Below are 24,222 nucleotides of genomic sequence, written 5' to 3' on the forward strand. Positions count from 1 at the left end.
AAGAAAAGCATTTAAATTCTTTTGTAATTTAGAATTTGTGAAGCCAAATCCCTCCCTCCCATGCCATTACCCTACATGTGATTGACACAAAAATACTATGTATACTAAGAAATTAAATATTAGAATGGAAAGGCAGCTTGTGACTATTTCTAGGCTTCACTCTCTTCCTAATCCCCTCCATGTTATAGGGGCACGTTTGTTTACACTTCATAAAGAAGCCATGCAATGAGTAAGAGCAGGGGCTTTGCTCCATTCAGGAGGCCACTAGCTCCTAGGTCAGGTTTCATTTACAGGACGACCTGATTCAAGAACGTTATAAAATTTACAATCAGTTTCAAGAGTCAGCAGCAAATTCTTAACCCCTGGTAGCTGACCTACTCAAAAATGGTGCTTTCTCTGTTACAGCAACGTGAAAATGTCATCCTTGCACTGAAGAAACTTACTCTCTCGGGTCAGCCAGTCACCAAAACTAGGGGAGTTGTGTTCTCTTTGGTAGTGGTGTTTGGTTTTGTTTTTTTTTTTTTTTTTTTTTCCTTTCTTTCAAATGAAAGTGCTACAGGGGCAGAGTGATTTCTATCTTTATACAGATCAAGTGAACAAATGCTAGAAGCAGTACGTATGCTACATTATTCAAGTGTGATTGCCATACACTGCAGTCATAAAGGTGGTTAATGAACAGTACAAAAACCTTTGTTAGCTTTGTGGCAGCAAGATTAAAGACTAAAGCACTAGTTCGTTTTTAAAGAATGCCTACCTGCTCTTTGGTCTGAGCTTTTTGGACATAATCTCGTCCAACTTTGATGCGAGGAGTCAAGATACCTCTAGTGAAATCTGTCACATTGATACCCAAAAGGTGAGACACTTTCTGAGCAGCTAAAGACAGTAAGAGGAAACAACAAAGATATTAATGTTTTTCTTGGTTTTCCTCACAGAAAGCAAGAAAAGGAAGTAAAACATTCTTGTAACTGCCTTCCCAAGAGAGTCATGAAAGAGGCTTATAAAAAACATTAAATGGAGAACAGGTTGATGAGACAAAGAAAGGTATCTTCAAAACCAGAAAAATCCCCAAAAAGCTCTTGCAACCCATACTACTAGTTTCTCTAGAAGCCATGAGAGTAAATTTGAAGCAATTCTCTCACACCACTAAGTCACAACACAGAAGCTTTAGAAATTTCATAGTCTGTCTGTAATCAATTTAAAGATACATCAAGTAATGGATTTCTTAATCAAGTTAATTGTTCTGTCTTCATTTACTGATTAGTCTTAGAGGCAAGTCTGTATTTCACATTCAAGATCCAAAACCCAAATGGTTTACTCTCCTCTTCGAAATGCCATTTAGAGCATATTTTTCATAATAATAATAGCCAAAAATAGAAACACTTAAATTAGTAACCTCTTATATTTCTGCAGTACATCTATAATGAAAGTCTAAGAATTAAGTCTTCCAACAGATAGTCTTCTATTATGTAAAACATTGTACTGTTTACAAATGCAACAACAGGCAGTGCAATTAAAATATGTACACGTACTTTATACACACCACAAAACTCTCCACCCTAATCTTAGTTACACATCTACCTACAAAGTCAGCAAAGAACATTCCTTAAAGTCTGATAATAGAGGTTTGTAGGAGCAGTCATTCCTAGCTTGGCTAACACACACACACACACACACACTCTACATATTCCAGTAGAGTAACCCTTTTCATCTGGTCATCACATGGACTTCCCACCTAGCCCTGTCACAAGAACAGTGACACATTCCTGCCCATGGGTGGCTGCAAACACATGCCTAGCAAAACAGTACCTATTTGTATGAAGGAACATGTCAGCTCCTTTGACAAATAATTCACCTTTTAGAAAAACAGGACTCCAACATTCCCCACATACTGTACGGTATTATCCCAGTTGCAAGCACTTCCTGTAGGCTTTTTTCTGCATTTTGCTTTGGGCAGTGGCACAGGGTGGGGGGGGCGGGTGAGGAGGGGGAGGAGATTGGTTACCTGTATTGTCAGGCATGGAGGCTTGGTCTGTATTACGCTCCTTCTTGAAGACTATGTTGCCAAGTTGAAGAACACCTGAGATAACCTTCAACAGACCTTTTAAAATAATAATAATAACTTAGTGTTAGACATCACCAAAAGCCCTGACATGCCCCAGTTACCTTTCCTGACATGGTAATGGGGCCCTTCTCAACATCCCAAAGACCTTCCTGGAATTTGTCAAAAACACCACGAGTAATTCCTCTGTATGACTCCCATTCAGGACACAGGACTTTCCCTGTCCCTCCTGTGCAAGACTACACAGCCTGGGAATGTCCTCGTTCCCAACACCACTACCGTAAAGTGGGAGACAGGACTGAGCGTAATGCACCACACTACAACATCTGTATTTTTTGATAAAACATTTGTTCTCTGTTAGAGGGCCAAACTCACTATCTTCCTCAATGACTACTGTTAAGTACAGGAAAGAGACAGTTATTAAGAGTACAAACCAATTAAGAGAAGGAAGATTTTGTTCCTTTAACCCTGTATCACTTTCAGCTCCCTGACCAAGGCCTGTAGTTCATATGGACAAACATTATAATCTATGGGTAGCAGGATGCGGGCGAAAGTGCCTGTACCATAACTATTACTAATTACATGCTGAGGCACCCCACCCATTGCTAATGATGTAGTCATACTCTTCAAATGGTGCACGTCACAAAAGCAGCATCAGATGCTGGGGCTGGAAAGACATTTTTCAATGCCAGGGCATCAACTCAATTTTGACTGTATCAGTTGAAGCTCATTGCATAACAGCTTCCAGTTGCCTTGAGCAAAGTAAACTGCCAGTCACTTGCAAAGGCAATCTCGTACCAAAGATTTATTCGTCTGCTAATTTCTACCTGTTACAGAAACATGTTTTAAAACAATATCCTTTTGATAGCAGAGTGAACAAAGGCTCCATATATGCTACATCAGGACTAACCGAAAAGAAACATGTATGTTCCTAGTGGTATGTTATGAAATTCAGTGGTTTGGCAGCTGAATTTGGAGTCCTGGCACTTGGACAGACAGCTTATTTTGATGTTGTCTCACAAAGGAAGATAGCTAGTGTTTAGACTTTACATCAAAACTAAGCAAGCCTACCATCCAGCCAGCTATCATACGCATTATTCTTCTAAGCATATAAGGAACATTAATACACTTCACACTTCAAAGAGCAAGTGCAAAACACTAAAGCTATCTCTGCTGTAGTGGCACCAATAGTTCATCTGTGTGACAGCGAAGACATGCCCTAGAGCATACATTAAAAACACAACTCAAAAAAATTAGCATAGCAGAACATCCCGAGAGTAAATTAGGCTGCCAATTCTTTTATTTGGTTTAGGCAAATTTCTCTTCACCTTCATATAGCAGTTTCAGATGATTCAGGATATCAAGAAGTGTATTAGACTGTGGATAACAACAGCGTGGATTTATAGCAGACTGGACTGTGAAGAGCAATAGTTAAGGCACAGGCCCATATTCCCTACGGCCACAAGAGCTGCAGCCTGCAGCAAAGGAGATGGTGACCTCAAAACACCACAGATGTTTGCTTCAGTGTAGAAGAAAAACAGTCCCAGTTTTAGAAGACCGTATACATTTAGAAACAGATTTTGCAGAACACTGGTTCCCAGCCAGTGAGGCAGATCATGAATGAGACAGCACAGAGCTCTGGTGAATACATATCACTGCACTTTGTGCTGGCTGCATGCAATTCTAGCTTCACTGTCACAGTACTGTGCTCCCAGAATCAGACAATATTAATTTCTGATCAGCAGTTCAGTGTTAAGCTGGAAAGAAAGGCACTATGACCAGGCCATTCTCAAAGTACTAATCCAGCAGTGGTTGAATTAGATACTTTAAAGCCACTGCTTAGGGATAGGGGGAGCACACAAGCCGTGCATTGCACAATAGAACGAGGGGATTCTTGTATCTTGGATGTGTTATTCATAAACTGGATGTATAGCCCTCAGATTGGGAGCAAAAACAGCAAGCAGAAGCATGTTTTCATTAGCTGCTTGATTTCTAACATTTACTGTATAAACTAAAACCTTGCTAGTAGATACTGAGGAAGGTCACTCCAAAGCCACTAAGTTTATTACTTGCACACTATTCACTGGGGGGGAGCGGGGGGGGGGGGGGGGGGGGGGAAGAGGAAAATGGACATCAGCCAAAAAAAAAACCAACTTATAAAAAAAACCAAAAACAAAAACAACCAAATCAAAACAAGAAAACAAAAAAAATCTCTTGAGAGATATGATCTGTTCCCTCTTTCATTTCCTTGTATTTCAGGCCCTTCAGATGATTCATACCTATCTGCTCCTCATCTGGAATGCCCATGATCTTCATTGCCTCCATGGTCTCCTGAAACATATCTTTGTCTTGCTGACCCGGGATTGTAACATGCCCATTGGAAAGGAAGCGATATTTGTTGTAAGGCTCCAGCAGCAGATCAGCTTAGGAAAGAATTGAGAAAGAAGTTACTATGGATTTTTCTTTTCTTTTTTTTTTTTTAAATGGACAACAAGCTACCACTGAGATCAAATCTCTGACTTGCATATGCTAGCAGGTGCTGGATGAATCTGGGATTAAGCCCAGTTTTACTGCGTGCTGTACATTTCATGTATTTTAGATAAAACTGGGAGGTTTTCTGCCTTATTTCCTCCTATTCCTTCCTCCGAACTACTCCACCAAAGCCATGTCAATCATTATGCCCTAAATCTGTAAAAAGTAGGGATTAACTTGAAAGGAAATCTGCCTTTCATTTCAGACACCTCATTTGTTTCAAGTCTGGTGAAAGTTAATATATAACTCTTGAAACAGTAGCAATTAGGAGATCCTTCCTCCAGATCAATTTGCAGCTCTTCTACAACATGGGCCCTGATTACTAAGCTGAGCTATTAATGCCAGGTGTGCTAGGATCCCAGACTTCTAGAGCTGTTTAGGTGCTAGCAGCTTTGCTTCACTTATTGAAAGAGTGAGTACACCACAGTAGGACCATTCCTGCACTAGAAGGGTTTACGTCATGCTAGACGAGACTAAACATGGGACAGTGATTTAGATAAGGAAGGGCGTAGAGTCATTGCTGGCAAGGAGACAAGTGCAGGAAGGAACCAGAGAAGCAAGTTTTCAGGAACTGAGAAGTGCAGGGGGAGGGCAGAGGGATGTATGAATGTACGGACAAGTGGAGGAGGGGTGGCCATATCTAAAAGGCTGAGCCAAGAAACTATGAAGGAACAGGTCCTAGCCTACAAGGGGTTTGGACCTTCTGTTGTTGTGATGAAGGAACTACATAACTACAACATAATCATACTTACTCTTCAAATGCTCCCCTGCCCCAGACAGCAGGTAGTAAAAGATGTGGAAGGTTCTCTCCTCTTTGGCTTGACGAATTGCACGTGACTTCTCCAGCAGATCTTCAGAGAGTCAAGGCATACGGTAGGACATACAAATCACTTCCTATTCTATGGCAGGAGAAAAAAAACCCTCATACCACCTGATGTTCTCCTCATGCCAATTAACAGGGGTACTGATTTAGCAATCATCAGTCAACAACCCACTGAGCTTCTGGTCTCAGTTCTGCCAGCCTCAGAATGATGGCTATAAGAGAGACTTAACTGGAAAAGAAACATCCATCCATCCGTTCATCCATCCCCTACTCAGCCTGGACAGAAGCGAGAATGGTTTATGAAATTTCAAAGCTATTAATCTTATCACAGTTTATGCTTCCATTTCAGCCTCCTTAAGATCAGAATTTATTCAGTCATAAAATATTTCCCCCATGATCACAAAAGTCACAAAACACTAAATGAATAAACAGGAGACTACAACAGTAATCCTGCTAGCATACATTTAAGTGCTTCCTACCACTTTCTCAACCAGACAATCAGAAAGTTGGTTGTGAAGAGATTGCTAGGTACCATTATTGTCATCTCTATGACCTTTAACTTCTCCTTTTCAAGTGATTCTAGAAAGGATACAGGTCTCGATATTGGCTCCAACAATGTAGCCATTGACATCAAAGTTGATTCTGATGAACTTGCCCTAAGAGGGAGATAATAGCATTAAAATTAGTATTCATTCTATCTGGTAACAGCAGTAAGCAGCAAAGGTAAACCTTCTCTTTTTAATACAAGAAAGGAAATTCAGAACAGGTCAGGCAGGTTTTAGGCAAAACATAAGGTCAGCCAATAGGCAATGCCTGCTGATCACAGCAGCGATTTAACAAACACGATACCAAACACTTGCAGACACTTCTGACATTCAGACAGCCTAAGATTCAAATTCAGGATGTTCCAGCCTAGATTTCCCACAACCAGGGTCCCTTTGGTTTCAGGTGCTATACGATTTAGACAGTTCCACCACCCTCAATGTTAGCTTCAACCATTTTCATTTACTCCAGCTCTAGCTCCCCCATCTGCCTCTCAGATGCTGGCCACTGGTCTCCAGAGCAAGCAAAACAAGGACCAGTATTTGCTCTCCAGGATAAAACTGACTGAAAAAAAACTTAGAATAAAAATTGGCATAGATAATCCCGGTACAGGATCAGGTGCCTTCCTTCCAAAGACTTATCAGGTCTGTTCTGGATAATTCACTGAATGAAATTCACTTCCCAGATTAATTTGAAGGAAGTCACTTTACAGACAGTTGTCTTATCCCTGACAGCAATTCACCCAAAAGCAGACCAAGCCTTCCCTTTGAAAAGCGTAGAATACTGGCACCCATGCTGGATAGTAATACTCACAAATCTTGAGGAGTTGTCATTTTTTACTGTCTTGGCATTTCCAAAGGCCTCCAGGATGGGATTAGCCTGTAACAACTGTCTCTCCAGTTCTCCCTAGAGAGAAATCAGAAATAAATAAAGTAGGTAGTGGTTCACTGCATTGACCTTGGGTCTAACCAGCGCTGAAGTTTCAATTCACACTAGCTTGGCATCTGCTGTAGAGAAGCCATATTAAACCTTAGGAGATGATCCCTTAAACCTTCAAAGGAGACTCATTAGTTATCTGGGTAAAACAGAAACATTCACAAATATGCCTTATTCCCTTCCTCAACGTAAGGGCACACCAGTGCTGTTTTTCTGTTAACAAGAAGCCCTCCAAAGCCACTCGGCCACAACATCCCACAGACTTCCCAGGATCAAAGCAAAACACCACACCATCCAAGATCAGGCCCTCATCCCAGGAGTGTCTTGCCACCTAGGTTAGAAGACTGAGGGAAATCCTGTCTTGCTACTGCAAGACAGCCCTGATTTCTGCTAGTAGTAGGTTAAGAGGTCAGTCTGAAAAGGTCTAATGTTTTAAAAAAAAACAAAACCAAAAACAAACCTAATCCCCAAAATCCCCAAAAGGTTTCACTAAGAGTCTACATCTTCCAGAATACAAACAAGCAAAAACCTCCTTTGTAAGAAGGCACACAAAAAAAGAGAATTAGTGGTATCCCACAAGCTGCATGATCGCCTGTGTTCTGCTGCTATATTCACACACTCCTCCCCTCAAGGAACATAAAATGCTGGAGCTTTAGAAAAACTAAATTTGAAACCTTTATCCCTGCCAAGTGCTAGAATATTGGAGCATATACACCTTTCCCTGCAGGCTCTAGATATATCCCTGGCTGCTTTTAAAAATTACTTGTCCTCTGTGCTAAAAGCATGGAGCTCTATATATTTCAAGATCACCTAAAAAAGCTTCTAGAGACAGAAAGTGACAGTTAAGATTAATGTTTCTCTTTTTAGCAGTTACCAGCAAGTACTCAAGACTTCCTGTGCATAACAGATGGAAATGAAGTTTGATTCACGAGAACTGGAATTTATGGGCAAATTATTTAAGGGTATTTCTAAAGGAAAACTGTTCCCATTCATTCTCAAAGTGCATTATAAAAGTGATTAGTCCTTACACAGTCTCTCTAAAAAAACATGCAATAAAAAATAGGAAGATACATGAGAAACTGTACAAAGAACTACAAGCCTTTATCTTACTTCCACAATCACCTCACTTCATGCTTGCCAAGCGCAAGGCCAAACAAGACCCTCAGTCCCTGTACAACTGCACGAATACAGAAGGGGCAGCTGCTGCAAACGCTTTCATTCGCAGTCAAGTATACAACAAGGGAGGTTAGCCCTGGGAAGGGATCTTGAGCTGGGACATCTGCTCTCTCACAACAGAGCCAGCACGTGGCTTTGTAAGGATAAAACCTTGAAATTAGGGTTCAGTCCTTGTGACTGCCACACAGTTTCATTTCCCCTCCTCTTCTGGCACGTGTACTGAAGTTGGAACACTCTTCCCTCACCCCATTCCTCCTCCCCATCCTGCAGTGAAGTCCTAGGCCTTTGTGACTGCAATCTGTTACTATGCAAGTGAGAGATGTCAGCAACATAGCATTTCAACACAACTATGGAACAAGGAGGGAAGAGATAAAAAAGCACCCTTTTTTTTTCCTCTAAACAGAAGTCAGGCTTTGACATCAAATCTATTTTATTTATTTTACTAAAAATAAAACTAAGGTCATACTTAGCTACACAAAGAGCAAAAGTTTATAGAAATCCATACTACAGACCCTCCTGCTATTTAGTACCTCTGAAAGAAAGTGTCATTAGTGTCAAGTAAGTGTTGGTAAACTGTAGTTTAGAGATTATTAGGTCTATTGAACCACCAAGGTAGAAATATACATAGAGAACGACAACTCAGGCTCACAGCAATATAAAGCTGTGGGGTAAGGAAAACACTAAAGAGCTGATCAAGTCAGCTCCTCTCATGACTTGCCTTAGCACCATGATACAGTGAGAAGATCAAGCTCCCAGCATGTCATGGCAATGGCACATAGGGCTAAGTGGCTGCGATTACTGCAATGTATCCATTCCTTACTGTACACTGTCCTTGTTTAAAAAGACAATTTCATTATCTTCAAAATTTTAAAGAAGTTTTTGGGTGGAGTTCGCTGGTTTTGTTTTTTTTTTTTTTTTTTACCTTAAATTTTGATGGTCACCTTTCACTGAAGGAAAAGACTTCATTATTATTATTATACAATGGGTAATCCTGCAAAGCAAAACCAGTACAACACAAAGCTGTCCATCCATCACAAGCTTTCCAGAAATTCTAAAGTTCCTATCATTAAGACGCTGCCAATTTTCTGACACCTCTAATTGCCATTCCTTGACCTGAAACAAATTTCTTTAATACCTGGCATGCATTTGAAGTGTGTACAATATTCCTGTTGAAAACAAGCAGTAACAGCCAGTGGATCTGTTAGCCTGCGGTTGGGCAGAACACATTCTTCAGGACACTCTCCTCCTACTGCTCTGAAGTTACACCACCAATTTAAAGCAACTAAAATCCTTAACATCTATTTTGTATGAGATGCAAAAAATTCAGAGTACACTTTTTGGAATTATTTCTATGCAAGGTAGACGTTTTGCCAGCCATTTATTCTTCAGGACGTATGGTGAAAGGCATCTAGAAATCATAGCTAGCTTTAACAGCATGCAATTTAAAAAACTAGAAGATGAGGGAGGGTGTTTGGGGTTTTTTGTTTGTATTGGTGTGGGGTTTTGTTTTGTTTTTTACACTTTAAGGATTTGCTTTTGTATTCTTCTCTGCAGTCATGTGAAAGAATCTCACATAACTGAATTCCAGCAACAGTGGATTGGATGGGGAAGGGAGAAAGATCATCAGTAACCTAACCTTTATTGCAAATATTTAAGCAATAAGTAAGTAGCACCCATAAATTTCTGATTAGCTGCAAACATTCTCATCTTGAAAAAACTATTACATAAGTAGTCAGTAGAGAAGAAGAGACTAAACATGGGACAACATCAATTTCCATAAAGTTTCATCAAATGAAAAAAAAGTGTTTATGTAATTAGATTCAGTAGGCCCAAAAAGCAGCCTTAATGTGCTTAGTAGTCACACCATGCAGCTAGAAGCTATTTAGCTGAACATACTAATGCATTGATCTTGGTGCAAGGTGCCACTACCTCCAAAACCAGAGAGCTAGAATTGAAGAAAATGCTTTGTAAATCTGATTTTGCTCTGATACTTTGAAAAACGGGGATTTACATCCCAAACTTCTAATAGGTGATAGCCAAGAAACCTCTCTCATAGATAAAGCACCACTACTTTCTATATTGTCAAAGGTTAAGTTCCGTGCCTAGTCTTGCAGTATAAAGGTTTGACACTATCACATTCTACCTAAAGAATAAGAATCTGTCATGACTGGTATACGTGAAATCCTCAAAAATTTTAATGTATTCATCTTTACAAACCCTTATAATCTGGTTCCATGTTTAAGGTTTGTAAAGAATTGTTACACAGAGCACTCACTACTAACTAACATTCAAAGACTCTAGCTCTAAATCCTCTCTGGTAAGACCAGTGCTCCTGTTTAGTCACAAGACAGGAGCAAAATGTGATCTGCAGGACTTTTCGGGAGAATCAAAATTCAGGGTACGGGGAAAAAAAACAAAACAAAACAAATTTGGGCAAATCACCAGCCAATCCAACTTAGGACTGTCTTATTCTCTTAAGTGGACTGACCGTCCTGCTTCGGTAGTTGAAATTTTGCTCACGGATAAGTAGTGGAAGAATACTTAACTCAACCCCATGATTCTATTTTCCACACTTAAGAAAAAAAAGAAAAAGAAAAAAAAAGGAGAATGTTTCTAAATACAGCTACTGACAGACCATGGAAAAAGCCTTCATATGTCTGAAAGTTTGGCACATAGAAAGTTTTTTTTTGGTTGGATTCCAGAAATTACTTATTACTATGTGTGCGCACACTCATAGCATGCCTGTGTGCAGAGATGCCTTCTTATTCATATATTCTACACACATATAAGACACACCTACACATTAAGCTACTACGGGAAAACTCTTCTGTAGAGATACAGCAGACACACTTGGCATCCAGCTTGCATTACACAGCTCACCAGTGAACATTTCCAACGTGTTCAGCTCTGGCTAACAAGCTCACAGACGTGGAACATCCTGTCTGCAGGGCAGCCTTCCCCCAAACCTTTCTTTGCAACCTGCAGCCACATCTCACTGCAGGGAATAGAAAGCTAACCACCTAACTATATTTATCTTACTGGGAACACCACACGAATGAGACACTTATGGTTCTAGGAAAGTCCTATTGCCCTGGAGGAATACTTCTTGAATGGTCTATCTGGGAAAAAAATCCTGCAAGAAAAACCTTAAATGCAAACTAGTATTGAGTACAGAACACAAGTATTCTTGATAGTACTTTAGTCTCCAATTGAACATCCTCACAAAAAAAGATTACTGTGCACCACACACAAAAAAAAAATAAAATTGTGAATTGTCTATGGATTTGTTTTAGCTGCAGAAAGTGATATTGGTGTGGAGTGAAAAGCTGCTCAAAAAAATCACACAATGGGACAGAAAACGCATTCCTGGTGCAGAACGTGCAGTAAACGTGCAGCTCACCTACGAGGATACAACTGACGAATTCGGCAATAGTCCATCGGGGGAGAGGGAGGGGGAAAAAAATATAAGTGAGACATCTTTAAAGTCCTCCCACCATCACCACCACCCTCCTTTCACGTGCTGCAAATACTTGGCAGTTTTCTACCCTTTTATTGTTTTTCTACAATTTCAAAGTTTCCAGCCAATGTCCACTAGCCTATAGCTGTATTCTCCAGTTTTGAGACAGGGTATATATGTTATAGCCAAACCTAATCTATAAAGGTACAGAAGAAAGGAGACAACTCCTCCGCGGAAGGACCAGTTTTAAACTGCCTAGTCCAGTTTTAAGAATACATCCATGTGAAGAGTTCAGTGAGGGTGATGCTTCATTTATAGTGTCTCTTGCCCATGCACTTGCCCACAAATCCAAGAGGTTGTGGATGAGTTTATCCCCACTGTAGCTCCACTGAATTCAAAGGAGTTATGATTTAGAACAATATTTCCTGGCTTGCAACTTCTGACAAACTTTTATTGTTTCATAGTTCACTGGCCTCCTCAGTCCCCTGATAGATGTTAGTATCTAGGCTTTTATTAAGCAATATGGCTTTTACAAACATCAGCCAATATATATTTATTGTCCAAAGTCAGCACAGCAATAAAGCATCATTAAACCTAGGTCTTACCTGGTCTTTTTTAGACTTGTGTGAGGAAGCAACATGAGCCAGATATTGAATGACCTTCTTGGTGTTCTCTGTTTTACCAGCTCCCGATTCACCTCTGTAAAGAAAATCTGCAATTCATTCCCAAACAAGACGTAGGGGGACATATGCATATTTCTAACCCCAAAAGGGCTTCAGAGCTCCTTAACTGCATTCTGGACATTGCAGCATCTCCCTCAAAACTAAGAAAAAAAAAATTGTACTGGTAAGCTGTAGCAGTGTAACTGGACTGCAGGCTAGCCCTCAGCCAGTTTGCCTGGCTGGATGAGTGCATAGAGGAAGGAAGGCAATAAAGAACTATGCTTTCCAGTCACTTAGATACAAAGATTGCCAGATGGCTGAGGAATAATTCGGAGACTGCTGTAGAGGTAGCGGTGAAAGGTAGTGAAGCGAGTCTTTCCAAAAGGAAGCCTCCCAATTGCAAGAATAAACATACCAATTCCTTAAGCAGAACTGAGGGCCAACCAATTCTGCTGTGTCTGGATGAGAAACTTCTGTATCGAGAGTATCTGTTACTGTATCAGCCTCATCAGTATGAATGTACTTAAGCATAACAGCTGCATCAAATCTGAAGGACTTCTCAAAGTCTTTTCCATTGACAAAGCTGTATTTCTTTATGAATTTGAGCACAGGGGCTGTTTCAAAACGTCCCTTCCTCTCCACTTACGAAAATTATTATGCAGAAAGGATTATTTAGCTTCATCAGGGGCCCACCTTAAATGCCTCTATGCAAATGCACGTGGACATGGAACAAACAAGAGGAGTTAGAGATGTGTGCATGCCTGCAGGGCTACGATCTTATTGGCATCACAGAGACGTGGTGGGATGGCTCCTATGACTGGAGTGTTGGAATTGAAGGACACAGGCTCTTGATGAAGGACAGGCAGGGGAGACAAGGAGCAGGGGTCGCACTCTATGTCAGTGACCAGCTGAAGTGCATGGAGCTCCGCCTGGGGATGGATGAGGAGCTGACCAAGAGCTTGTGGGTCAGGATCAAAGGGAGGGCAGGGACAGTAGATGTTATAGTGGGGGTGTGCTACAGGCCACCCCACCGGGAAGACTGAGTGGATGAGGCCCTCTATAGACAGATGGGAGCAGCCTCACGTGCACAAACCCTGGTCCTCGCCGGGGACTTCAACCACCCCAATATCTGTTGGAGGGACAACACAGCAGGACATATGAAATCCAGAAGGTTCCTGGAATGCACTGATGATAACTTCCTTCTCTAAGTGATAGAGGAGCCAACGAGGAGAGGTGCTATGCTGGACCTTGTTCTCACCAACAAGAAGGGATTAGTGAGGAATGTGAAGTTCAAGGGCAGCCTTGCCTGTGGTAACCATGAAATAGTGGCGTTCAAGATCTCCTTAGGGCAGTAAGGAGGGCGCACAGCAAGCTACCTTGGGCTCCAGGAGAGCAGATTTTGGCCTCTTCAGGGATGTGCCTGGTAGACACCATGGGATAAAGATCTGAAGGGAAGAGGGGCCCAAAGAAGCTGGTTAATATTCAAGGATCACCTCCTCCAAGCTCAGGAACGATATGTGCTAACAAAGAAGAAGTAAGGTAAGAATGCCAGGAGGCCTGCATGGATGAACAAACTGCTCCTGGACAAGCTCAAATATAAAAAAGAAGCCTACACAGGGTGGAAGCAAGGACAGATAGCCTGGAAGGAATACAGAGAAGTTGTCCAAGCAGCCAAAGATCAGGTTAGGAAGGCCAGAGGCCTGTTAGAATTAAGTCTGGTCAGGGACGTCAAGGGCGACAAGAAAAGCTTCTATAGGTACATCAGTGATAAAAGAAAGACTAGGAAAAAAGTGGGCCCTCTCCAGAAAGCAATGGGAGACCTTGTTACCCGGGATACAGAGAAGGCTGAGGTACTCAATTTCTTTGCCTCAGTCTTCACTGGCAAGTGCTCCAGCCACACTGCCCAAGTCGCAGCAGGCAAAGGCAGGGACTGAGAGAATAAAGAACTTCTCGCTACAGGAGAAGCTCAGGTTCGAGACAATCTAAGGAACCTGAAGGTGCACAGGACTGTGGGACCTGATGAGATGCATCCACGGGTCCTGAGGGAACAGGATAAAGTGGCTGAGCCACTATCCATCCTATTTGAGAAGTCATGGCAATCTGGTGAAGTTCTTACTGACTAGAAAAGGGGAAACATAACTCCCATTTTTAAAAAGGCAAAAAAAGGAAAACCTGGAGAACCTACAGGCCAGTCATTCTTACTTCTGTGCCCAGCAAGATCTTAGAGCAGATTCTCCTGGAAACTATGCTAGAGCACATGGAAAATAAGGAGGTGACTGATGACAGCCAACATGGCTTCACTAAGGGCAAATCATGCCTGACAAATCTGGTGGCCTTCTACAGTGGGGTTACAGCGTCGGTGAATAGGGAAAGAGCAACTGACATCACCTGCCTGGACTTGGGCAAAGCATTTGACCCTGTCCCACACAACATCCTGGTCTCTAAATAGGAGAGGCATGGATTTAGTGGATGGACCACTCGGTGGGTAAGGAATTGGCTGGATGGTTGCACTCAGAAGAGTTGCGGTCAATGGCTCGATATCCAAGTGGAGAGCAGTGACAAGCGTTGTATTGGGACCGGCACTGTTTAGCATCTTTGTTGGTGACAGGGACAGTGGGATTGAGTGCACTTTCAGCAGGTTTGCCGATGACACCCAGCTGTGTGGTGCAGTCAACATACCAGAGGGCAGGGATGCCATCCAGAAGAACCTTGACAGGCTTGAGAGGTGGGCCCATGCAAACCTCATGAAGATCAACAAGACCAAGTGCAAGGTCCTGCACATGGGTCGAGGCAACCTCAAGCACAAATACAGGCTGAGCGATGAGCAGAATTTGAGCAGCCCTGCGGAGGACTTGGGGGTATTAGTGGATGAAAAACTGACTGTGAGCCAGCAACATGCGCTCGCAGCCCAGAAAGCCAACTATATCCTGGGCTACAGTAAGAGAAGTGCGTCCACTAGGCTGAGGGAGGTGATTCTCCCCCTCTACTCCACTCTCATGAGATCCCACCTAGCATACTGTGTCCAGCTCTGGGGCCCCTCAGCATAATGACATGGACCTGCTCAAGCAGCTCCAGAGGAGGTCACAAAAATCATCAGGAGGCTGAAGCACCTTCCTTATGAGGACAGGCTGAGAGAGTTGGGGTTGTTGAGCTTGGAGAAGAGGAGGCTCCAGGAAGACCTTATAGTGGCCTTCCAGTACTTAAAGGGGGCCTACAGGAAAGATGGGGAGGGACTCTATCAGAGACTGTAGTGATAGGGCAAAGAGTAACAGTTTTAAGCTGAAAGAGGGTAGATTTAGATTAGATATTAGGAAGAAATTATTTACTGTGAGGGTGGTGAGACACTGGCACGGGTTGCCCAGAGAAGCTGTGGCTGCCTCCTCCCTGGAAGGGTTCAAGGTCAGGTTGGATGGAGCTTTGAGCAACCTGGTCTAGTGGAAGGTGTCCCTGCCCATGGCAGGAAGGTTGGACCCAGATGATCTTTAAGGTCCCTTCCAACCCAAACCGTTCTATGATTAAATACATATTGGAGGAACAATAGTGGGACCTTCCTTGAATCTCCATTATTACCTGATTTACTGAGCCTACTCCCAGCACTTACAATTAAGACAGAAGACAGTCCTCCAACCAAGAATTTCAACACACAAACTTTGACAACCAGACAAGCTGACAACTGTAAATACTCACGTGCAAAGGATGGACTGATCCTCTCGATCTAGAACAAAATTTTTAAAAAAAGTAGTCAGACTAAGACTCTAAAATTAAATTTCTGTGACAAAATAAAATCAACACCAAAGACAAAACCAGGAACTAGTAAACTCTGACAAGTAACATCAGAAATATGGCTAGGTAACCCCTTCTCTGGCTACAGACCCCAACTTCCCACCCTATGCCAAAGTATAACAGCACCATAGCAATTTAGTTTTCTTTATCCAGAAAGAATATTGTTTGCATTAGAATTTTTCTACAAACAATACAGAAGTCTCCCACTGAACATTTCTTTATCACAGAACTACAGTTTGATGTACATCTACTTGTTCTTCAGCTCCCCTCCTCCCCATTACATTGGGCCCATACTGACTTACAAAAGTTATCAGCAGAGCAATGGAAATGGAAAGAAGAGGGGGAGGGATGTGGTACAGCAACCATTACAAATTCCAAAGTGCCAAATACATCAGAGGCTTTCACCCCCAAAAGAAACACTGGAAGCTCAGTGAGAAATTTTTGTTACTCATTTTGTACAGAATGGACTTGAAAACTACAACGCTGAGCAGCAGCCTAAGTCCCATACAGCTGCTGTGTTTGTGACACCACCCCCTATTGTATTAACACAGCAGCTGGTGACAGTAGAAAACTTTTCTTTTTCATGTTGACATAGCAGTAGACATACTAATTCCTGTGTTCAATTCACAGCTGTGAATAGTATCTTTCCAGCTACAGAACTTACTTCACCCAGCCTATCCGCCACTATCCTCTCCCACATCTTGAACCTCCTTTCAGCTACGATTCCACTTCCTCATACACAGTCCTGACGAGTCCCTCCACAATGCCTTCATCCCACCGCTCCTCCACCACTTCTGTGTGAACACACTCCCCTATTTCTGCCTTGGTTTCACCTTTCATCCATTCCTCCACCCTGTGTCCACCCCCTAGTCTGCCTCCTATTCCTCCCCCATGCCACCTGGAACCAGGTGGGAGCACTGGGCAGACTGGAGTGCCTATGCCTACACCACAACAGCCTTTGTAGCCTGTAGTCATCACAGGGGCAGTGAGACCTGTTCAGGCATGGAACAGACTTGGGCACGGCAAGTCATTCACAGAGAGTCCACAAGAGCTACTGAGGCACTCACAGAACAGCCTGTGCCACCAAACTCAAAACAGCCATTAATTCGTACGCTGTCCATTTGGCTGTGGTTTTCGGGTTTTGTTTTAGTTGGGTTTTTTTGCTCAAGACTAAGACCAGAGGACTATCAGATCATCCAGGCTGAGGACTCCAGTAACACAGCAGTTAGATTTCATCCAGTTACTGTCATTGTTTCCTTTTTCCATGATGAGCACCAACTTTGTGTTGCACTGAAGTCTAATCTCTAAAGCAAGAGAAAGCAAGCTGGAAGGATCCATGAGCATACAATTCACCGGATTGCTGCAATTTATTTCAGCAATTGGTAACCTTCATCAGCACGTTTATGGATGTGAATGGCTCCATATTTTAGCTATTTATTCTTTCTATTCCTTCCTCTGGCAGCTCCAGTAGCACCCAAGTGCATTCAGTATTCTCCCCACCAGAGAGTACTTAAATGATATAATTGAGTCACCATTCAAGTTGTTTTGTGCAAGATAAAGCCTTCCCTAATTACAGCTCAATCTCTTTATAGTCAGATAGAGTTCAAGTACCTGAAACCACTTTCTATACCCTTAAACACTACTGCTGCAAGTGAATTTAGCATTGCAGTCCTAACATCATGAATGCCATATTCATCAAGTAAAATCTCCTATAAACTCAGTTTATAAAGACAGAAGTATATCTAGTCTTTGGACACATTTTCATGGAATAAAGCAAGCAGGTAAACTCGCTAAATTTGAGATTCCAGCTTTCCTTAAATTATTCTGAAATGAATAATAGAAACATTAGGTTCACACACTACAGATAGGCAGCTCCTGCTCTAAAGCTTCTTTACTGGAAACCGATCGTACGCAGATGAGCACAAAAAACTAGAGGAAAACAATCTGCTTTATCCCTGTTAATACTGTTGTCAGAAAGAGCCGATCAGCCCTAAGACTGGAAAGAAGCAAGCAGAAGAAAATCATCACTTAAATGCTTTTGGCCCAGCCAACTCTTAAGCATCCGAAACTAGATACTGCAGCTTTATTAGCATTGCATATTAATTTTGAAAAGCTTTGAGTTTTATTCATTGCCCTTAAGACACGCACCCCTTTTGCTGAGGGACAGGCTAAGAGATGTTAGCCAGCTCTGAAGGCCCCACCCGTTCAAGGTTCCCAATGGGTCAAGGGCTCAGCAGGCGCACGCCAGCCCTCTGCATGACTGGGCACTGAGGGTGGATCAGGGGAATAACTAATGACTCATTTAATGATTGCCTAAGGAAACGTATTATTTGGTAGTGGGACACCTGGGTGCAATTCTCTATCACAAAGCAGCTATGTGAAAGGACACGCTTGTGCCTCTGAGTAACAACTGACTTTGGAAAGCTTAACTAGAAACAAGCAGCCCACTTGCCCTAGAAAAGGTTATATTCGCATTCAGGTACTACAGAGGTTCTTCTAAGAGGCCAATCTGAAAGAAAGATAAAACAAAAGCAAAACATAACTCTAAGGAAGGTGCTCCTTGTTCCCGGTAGCCAGCTCTGGTCTTGGCACTGAGCTGGAGCCCAAACATGGAGTCCCAAGCAGTTGAACGGCACACGCCTTCCTATTCCCTCTTCTCCAGGAGGAGAGATCCTTGTCTCAGCAAAAAAACCATCATTAAGCAGACAGGTAAACCGACTGCCCCACAGAAACAGAGATGATCAACATCAGATAATACTAACAAGCTATTTGGCACCGAACACTTTGATCATGACAAGTTTTGTCACACTTAGTTGAGAAGCTCTTTTCGAGCCTCATTCCAATGAGGCAAGGTAACAACAGCACCCTGGAGTGACCCGAGGAAGTCCCAAAGGGGCAAGCACAGGATTTTTCCATGCCTTAACACAGAGCAAGGTGTCGAAAGGTGCTCAGGCAGGAAAAGTCACAGACAGTGTTCAAAATCCTCTCAGGCACTGCATTTTCCTCCCCCAACATACTTTCCTGGTGGCCTGCTGCAGCTGTGTTAGTCACCTCTGTTTTAAGCCAGCAGGAACGTACCTGCGAGTGCAGGCAAGTCACCGGCAGCGAGCAGACAGGGCCATAAAAGGCAACATTCCAGCTGGCAATCTGGGGGAAATTCTTTCCCAGGACTGCACAGCAGCAGCCATTGGGATAGCTGGAATTCTTCTAATTGTGTACAGACAGACAACTCGAATAATGTGTTGAGCAACAGGAAACTGGAGCCGACCAAAGGGCCAAAGAGCTAACACGTACAAAAGCGTAACTCTCAGATATGCTTCCAATTAAGAATTGCTTTAAATGCCAATGTTCATTCTCCATACAATACTGACTTGTGCCACCACGAATCAGAATTCAGTTGCCCAGACAAGAGGCCACCTCCACTGCTGTTTTCTAAAGGATCATTCAACATGGGCGTACTGCACAACTTCAGTCAGCACTTGCCTTTACTTCATTGTCAGTTGTGCAAGCAACCTACTCAGCAAAAGAGAATGTGCTGGGTACCATAAACTCAGTTGCTTATAATAACACAATCAAGAAACGCCTGATTAAAAGAAATCTGCATCTGCTTTTCAATCCCAGAGTCACTTATTAAAAACAATCCAGAATAACAACTCATTAGTTAATTATAGCAACAATTCTGTATTTCAGACCAGCTGGCAAGGAAAGCTTTTTATCTAGGCTCTTCTTTAGCTCTCATCGCCATAGTATTCAAGTGATCATAAGAAGCAGCAGCCTCAAACATCCAGAAATTCAGGAAGTAAAGCATCCTTCAAATTTAAGCTATACAGCAGTATTGTACAATCAGATCAGTACATTCATTTTACTATGTAAGAAATCCTAATATCTAACTCATTCTTGACTTTCTTCAGTCCAAAAATAAAAGACTGCATTTTAGACTGCTTCCATGCCCTGTGGCATACGTTAAAAACGTAATTAAACCAAAATTTGTTTTCACAAGGGAGATATCTTGTACATAAAAAGTATTCTTTTTATAGCCAAGTATTCTACTGCAAAACAACAAATCTGAATGAATGCTGAACTACTGTGGTTGAATGTATTGGCATAACTGATAAATTAAGAGGTCCAAATTAATTTTGGTTTTAGTTCTTTTGGGATGGTAGAAGAAAAAAGTTGGGAGGCTAGAAAAGAACACGCAATTTAAGCTCCACATCTCAGTTACAGAACATCCTAGCAGGCCTTTATCACCCACTTCCTCTGCATGAGTGACTCCAGCTTCAAGCCCGTTCATCTCCATAAAAGGAGAAGTAATATAGCATTCACACGATGGTGACATCATCTCTCCAGCTAAGAGGAAGTGTAGCTGAAAGGCAAAGGCTTGGCTTGCAGTCCCTTGCCTATAGCTGACTCATTAAGGCCAAAAGCTTAACCATAGCTAGATGGTACCACCCACCTCCTAACCACGGAGCGTCTGGCAGAACCGAGCAGCCTGACCCTCCAGGTTTCCATTACTAGACCGCTCCCCTCGCATCACGGTGAATGCCGGTAGCCCAGCTTAGGCAACTGGCTGGCTGGCCAAGCTAGGCAGTTGACCTAAAGGAAGAATTAAGTCTTAAATGCACCTAAGCACTTCAACTATGCAGTAGTTTCAGTACCTCAGCCGCTCCTCAAACGTCTCTTCTGACCTCAACCTCATCTTACAACCAGTGTCCTTCCCTCAGGGCTCTCACACAGGAGGAACCCCAGGCACCTGGCACACTGTGCTACTCAGAACAACCCCACTGGCATAAAATCTAATCAAATAGGTTCACTGTGATGCTGTAACTTACAGGTTGGTTTGGGCAGGATCAAAAACTCTCCACGGGAACACCGGAACAGAATCTGAGAGCCTGTTTCTGCATTATCATTTAAGGCATGTGTTATACAGAAGTTTCAAAATGCTACTAACCTATCGTCAAGTGAAAAAGAAAAAAAATCAAATCAAGGACAAACATAGCATATCAAAGAGAGCTCTCAACAATAGAACTTCAAGATGCAAAAAAGGAGAAAAATCACTTGAGTTGGCAGGAACACTGCAATGGCAAGATTCAGCCTTGCATTATCTGAAGTCTGAAGACAGTCATGAGAAGAAGAGTAAGCTTCATTTCAAAAAATGAAAAATATCCTGTGTGAAATGCAAATATTTATTTCCCCAAGCCACTTTTGGACTAAAGCCCATACCCCTTCCTCTAGCATTCCTTAGCTGAATCTGGAGATAGCAAAACAGGAAAACAAGTTAGGCTGTAATTTTAGGTTACACAAATGTTTATGAAGTTCTGACAGGAAAGAAAAGCTGGTATACAGCCTGCAAAAGCTCAGGCAGCTCATGAAACTGAAACAGTGAACTGCAGGGAGACTGACAGCAAGGGCTGAACCATTACGTAAGTAACTGCCAGAGAGATCCTGCTCTGGTTTACAGGAATGAAGCAAAAAGGGTGTGGTAACTACTAAAAAACAAGTGGGCAACGGACTCTTTTTTAGCTCCTTGTTCTATTGAAAAACCGCATTTCGAGACACAGATTTTGAGATCTACATTTAGAAATATCAAGTGATTCAAAGCATGTAAAACATTTCTTAAGAAAATCAGAAACTGTGTACATCTTTTCTTGCCATTTGTATACAAACACAATCAAAATGAAACATCCTCCATAATTAGTATCCAAACTTAATGTTGCCTTTTGCATCAGAAATTTAGAGAAATCTTGGAAACAAACTAGTGAAACCACAGGCTATATTCTTTTGGATTTAGTGGAAACAGAACTTGACCTTTACATGCAACTTGAAAGAGACATCTGTGCCTCTACATAACTAAACAGCTCTGTCAATCAAGTATCCCTGAATTGATAAGCGCACACAGATTACTGTCGAGAAAATAAAGATGCACTCTGGGACAGTGCAATATATACTACAGCATAGCAGACCAATGCTAAGAAACAAGCAGAGAAAGAAGACTTGAGACCAAGGAAGTTAGAAGTTTTCTATTAGCTCGGAAACTGAAGAAATATGTAAACATCTAAGAATTACAAATAAAATACTTCGAGGTCATGTTCTACAGAAGCAGATCTAGAGGATCTTGTGTTTCTACATCTAGTGGATCACGCATTTCTTGTGAAAATGACAGCTAGGCCAGAGGTGCATGTGAAGATCTACAACAGCAAGTGGTTTGTCTCACAATAGCTAACACTGTTTCCTCCCTCAATATAACAAGGCCAATAAAAATAATGAAGTTACTATGCTTCAGAACTTTTATTTTAAATACCAGACCCAGAGACTACCTAACTCCCCAGTGAATATCAGCAAGGTGCTGGCTGCACAGGCTCCTTTGCAGACTAATCCATCAAGGGCAACAAGGGTTTAATTGCTGCACAATGATTTTAAGAGTTTTGTTCAGTGAAGAATTAGGAACCCTACACTAATATGCAGAGAAACTGGACGAGAAAGGAGGTACGAGTACATTCGTTAGCAACGTGCTGTCTATTCCTTCTCCTACTTCCCTCTTAGTTGAGCAGGTTGAGCTTTGGAGACCTGAATAACCACACTTATCTAGCCTATTACAGAAGTTTCAGATGCTGGCATTAAAAGAGCCATCACATTTCAGACACCAATGAAATTTCTAGCTTCTATCAGTATTTGACATAGAAAATTCCCTATACGTGTTCCAAATAGACAAACAAGTGATATTTAAGAGTGTTAAAATATGCTTTTCTAGATAGATCCACTGGAGATTATGAATTGAGGAAAAGAATGTACCCCTCCAGTGTACATCTGTTGCAATATAATAATGACTTGTTTGCTCAAGACACCACCCCACTTGCAGGCACTGTGCTTCAATCACCAGCACCAGAAAAGTAATTCTTCTGAAAGCAGTCAGACCTGGGACTTCTGGCATCCAGGTTACCCAGGAAACAGAACCATTAAGACAAATGGTTGTTTTCTCTGAAAACAAAAATGTTACAATTTTTTCAGAGTTCTGCTCTTGATGCACAGCAAGTTTCTCCAAGTACCGTGCAGCGAAAAAAAATGTTTTCATCCCATTTGTGAGTCTTTATGTCTTGGGCCGGAGAAAGGAGGAAAAAGGAAAAAAAAGTCACTTTGAACACCTTCTCCTTCATGTTATTGCTTCAGGGAAGTACTTCTGGTGAAATTTAACAAAAAGCAATTTAACCTCTTGGAATGTATAAATGCCACACGACACTTTTGTGGATGGAATAACCAGCGTAGACACAAAAAGGGGACTAAGCTCACACATACTGCATCAGCATAGATGCCTGAAAAGGGTTAAATAGTTTCTGGATTAGAGGTCTCATCTTCCTCTCCCTTCCCAATTCCCTTCCTGATGAACGCCCCTTTGAATGGCCTGCTTAGTAAGAATACCATACATTGACTGAAAGCTAGAAAAAAAAATTCAGAGTCCAAATCAATTAACACACAAGGCTTTTCCGCTCTGTCAGCTTAAGAGATAACTATACCCCAGGCTGACAGAAGTCAGTCAACAGCTTGCTATCCTTCTCCAGACCATGAAGGATTCCCAGTCTTCAGGGCTCTGAAAGTAACCTAGGGAAGGCAGCCTAATCCTAAATGCCTCCGGCTCATGTAGAGCACCAGACCCTTTCATCCTCTATTCTCTGTACAGATTCCTGCCATACCACTGGCTGCTGCACCAAGCCTCCCCCACGGCTAAGCAAAACTGAGAAACTGGAATAGGAATGTTGCTTTCCATTGCCCTAGAGGCTAGCCAGGACCAGAGACACTGCAACAGCCTACTCACCTTCACTCCTACTAGCAGACATCGGAATGCTACTGTTACCCTTTGCAATAAGGAAATAAGGCAGCAAATAACCCTAAAACAATCTCTAGGGTTCTTGCTAGCACACATATGCACATGTGAAGCAACACGCACACAAAAAGCTTTCCAAACCTAGTTAAACAGGTCAAAGCAGACTAGTTCAACAGCTAACTGGATTGATATTCACATCCAACAAGTGTTCCAAAAAGTCAGTGACAAGGTATCTCAAACCAGGCAAAGAAGAGCTAGGGTAAGCCTCTAGACAGTCAATGCTGCTGAGAACATTGCATAGCTAGAATTGTTCTGGGAAAGGTAAACACTCCAGCAGAACTCATAGCAGCTTTCCCATGCTAGGAAAACAGAGGCAGGGCTGTCATTCTTTAGCTCTGTACAGCAAAGCAATTCAAGTCCGGGAATTCTGAGTTT

General features: G+C 42.1%; 1 protein-coding gene across 2 annotated transcripts in view; it reads right to left on the bottom strand.

The window, feature by feature from the left end:
• The window catches only part of MYH9 (myosin heavy chain 9), a 75,123-nt gene that overhangs the window by 26,870 nt on the left and 24,031 nt on the right, over positions 1–24,222 (bottom strand). For both annotated transcript variants that reach the window (XM_042792023.1, XM_042792024.1), the window contains 8 exons: positions 15,876–15,903; positions 12,132–12,225; positions 6,771–6,863; positions 6,007–6,070; positions 5,344–5,442; positions 4,339–4,482; positions 2,003–2,098; positions 755–873 (listed from right to left, as the gene is read on the bottom strand). In XM_042792023.1, the coding sequence (XP_042647957.1) occupies positions 755–873; positions 2,003–2,098; positions 4,339–4,482; positions 5,344–5,442; positions 6,007–6,070; positions 6,771–6,863; positions 12,132–12,225; positions 15,876–15,903 (737 nt within the window). The remainder of the gene's footprint in view (positions 1–754; positions 874–2,002; positions 2,099–4,338; positions 4,483–5,343; positions 5,443–6,006; positions 6,071–6,770; positions 6,864–12,131; positions 12,226–15,875; positions 15,904–24,222) is intronic.

This window comes from Tyto alba, unplaced genomic scaffold (assembly GCF_018691265.1).
Source record: "Tyto alba isolate M040663 unplaced genomic scaffold, T.alba_DEE_v4.0 Super-Scaffold_2, whole genome shotgun sequence".
NCBI classification, from domain to species: Eukaryota; Metazoa; Chordata; class Aves; order Strigiformes; family Tytonidae; genus Tyto; species Tyto alba.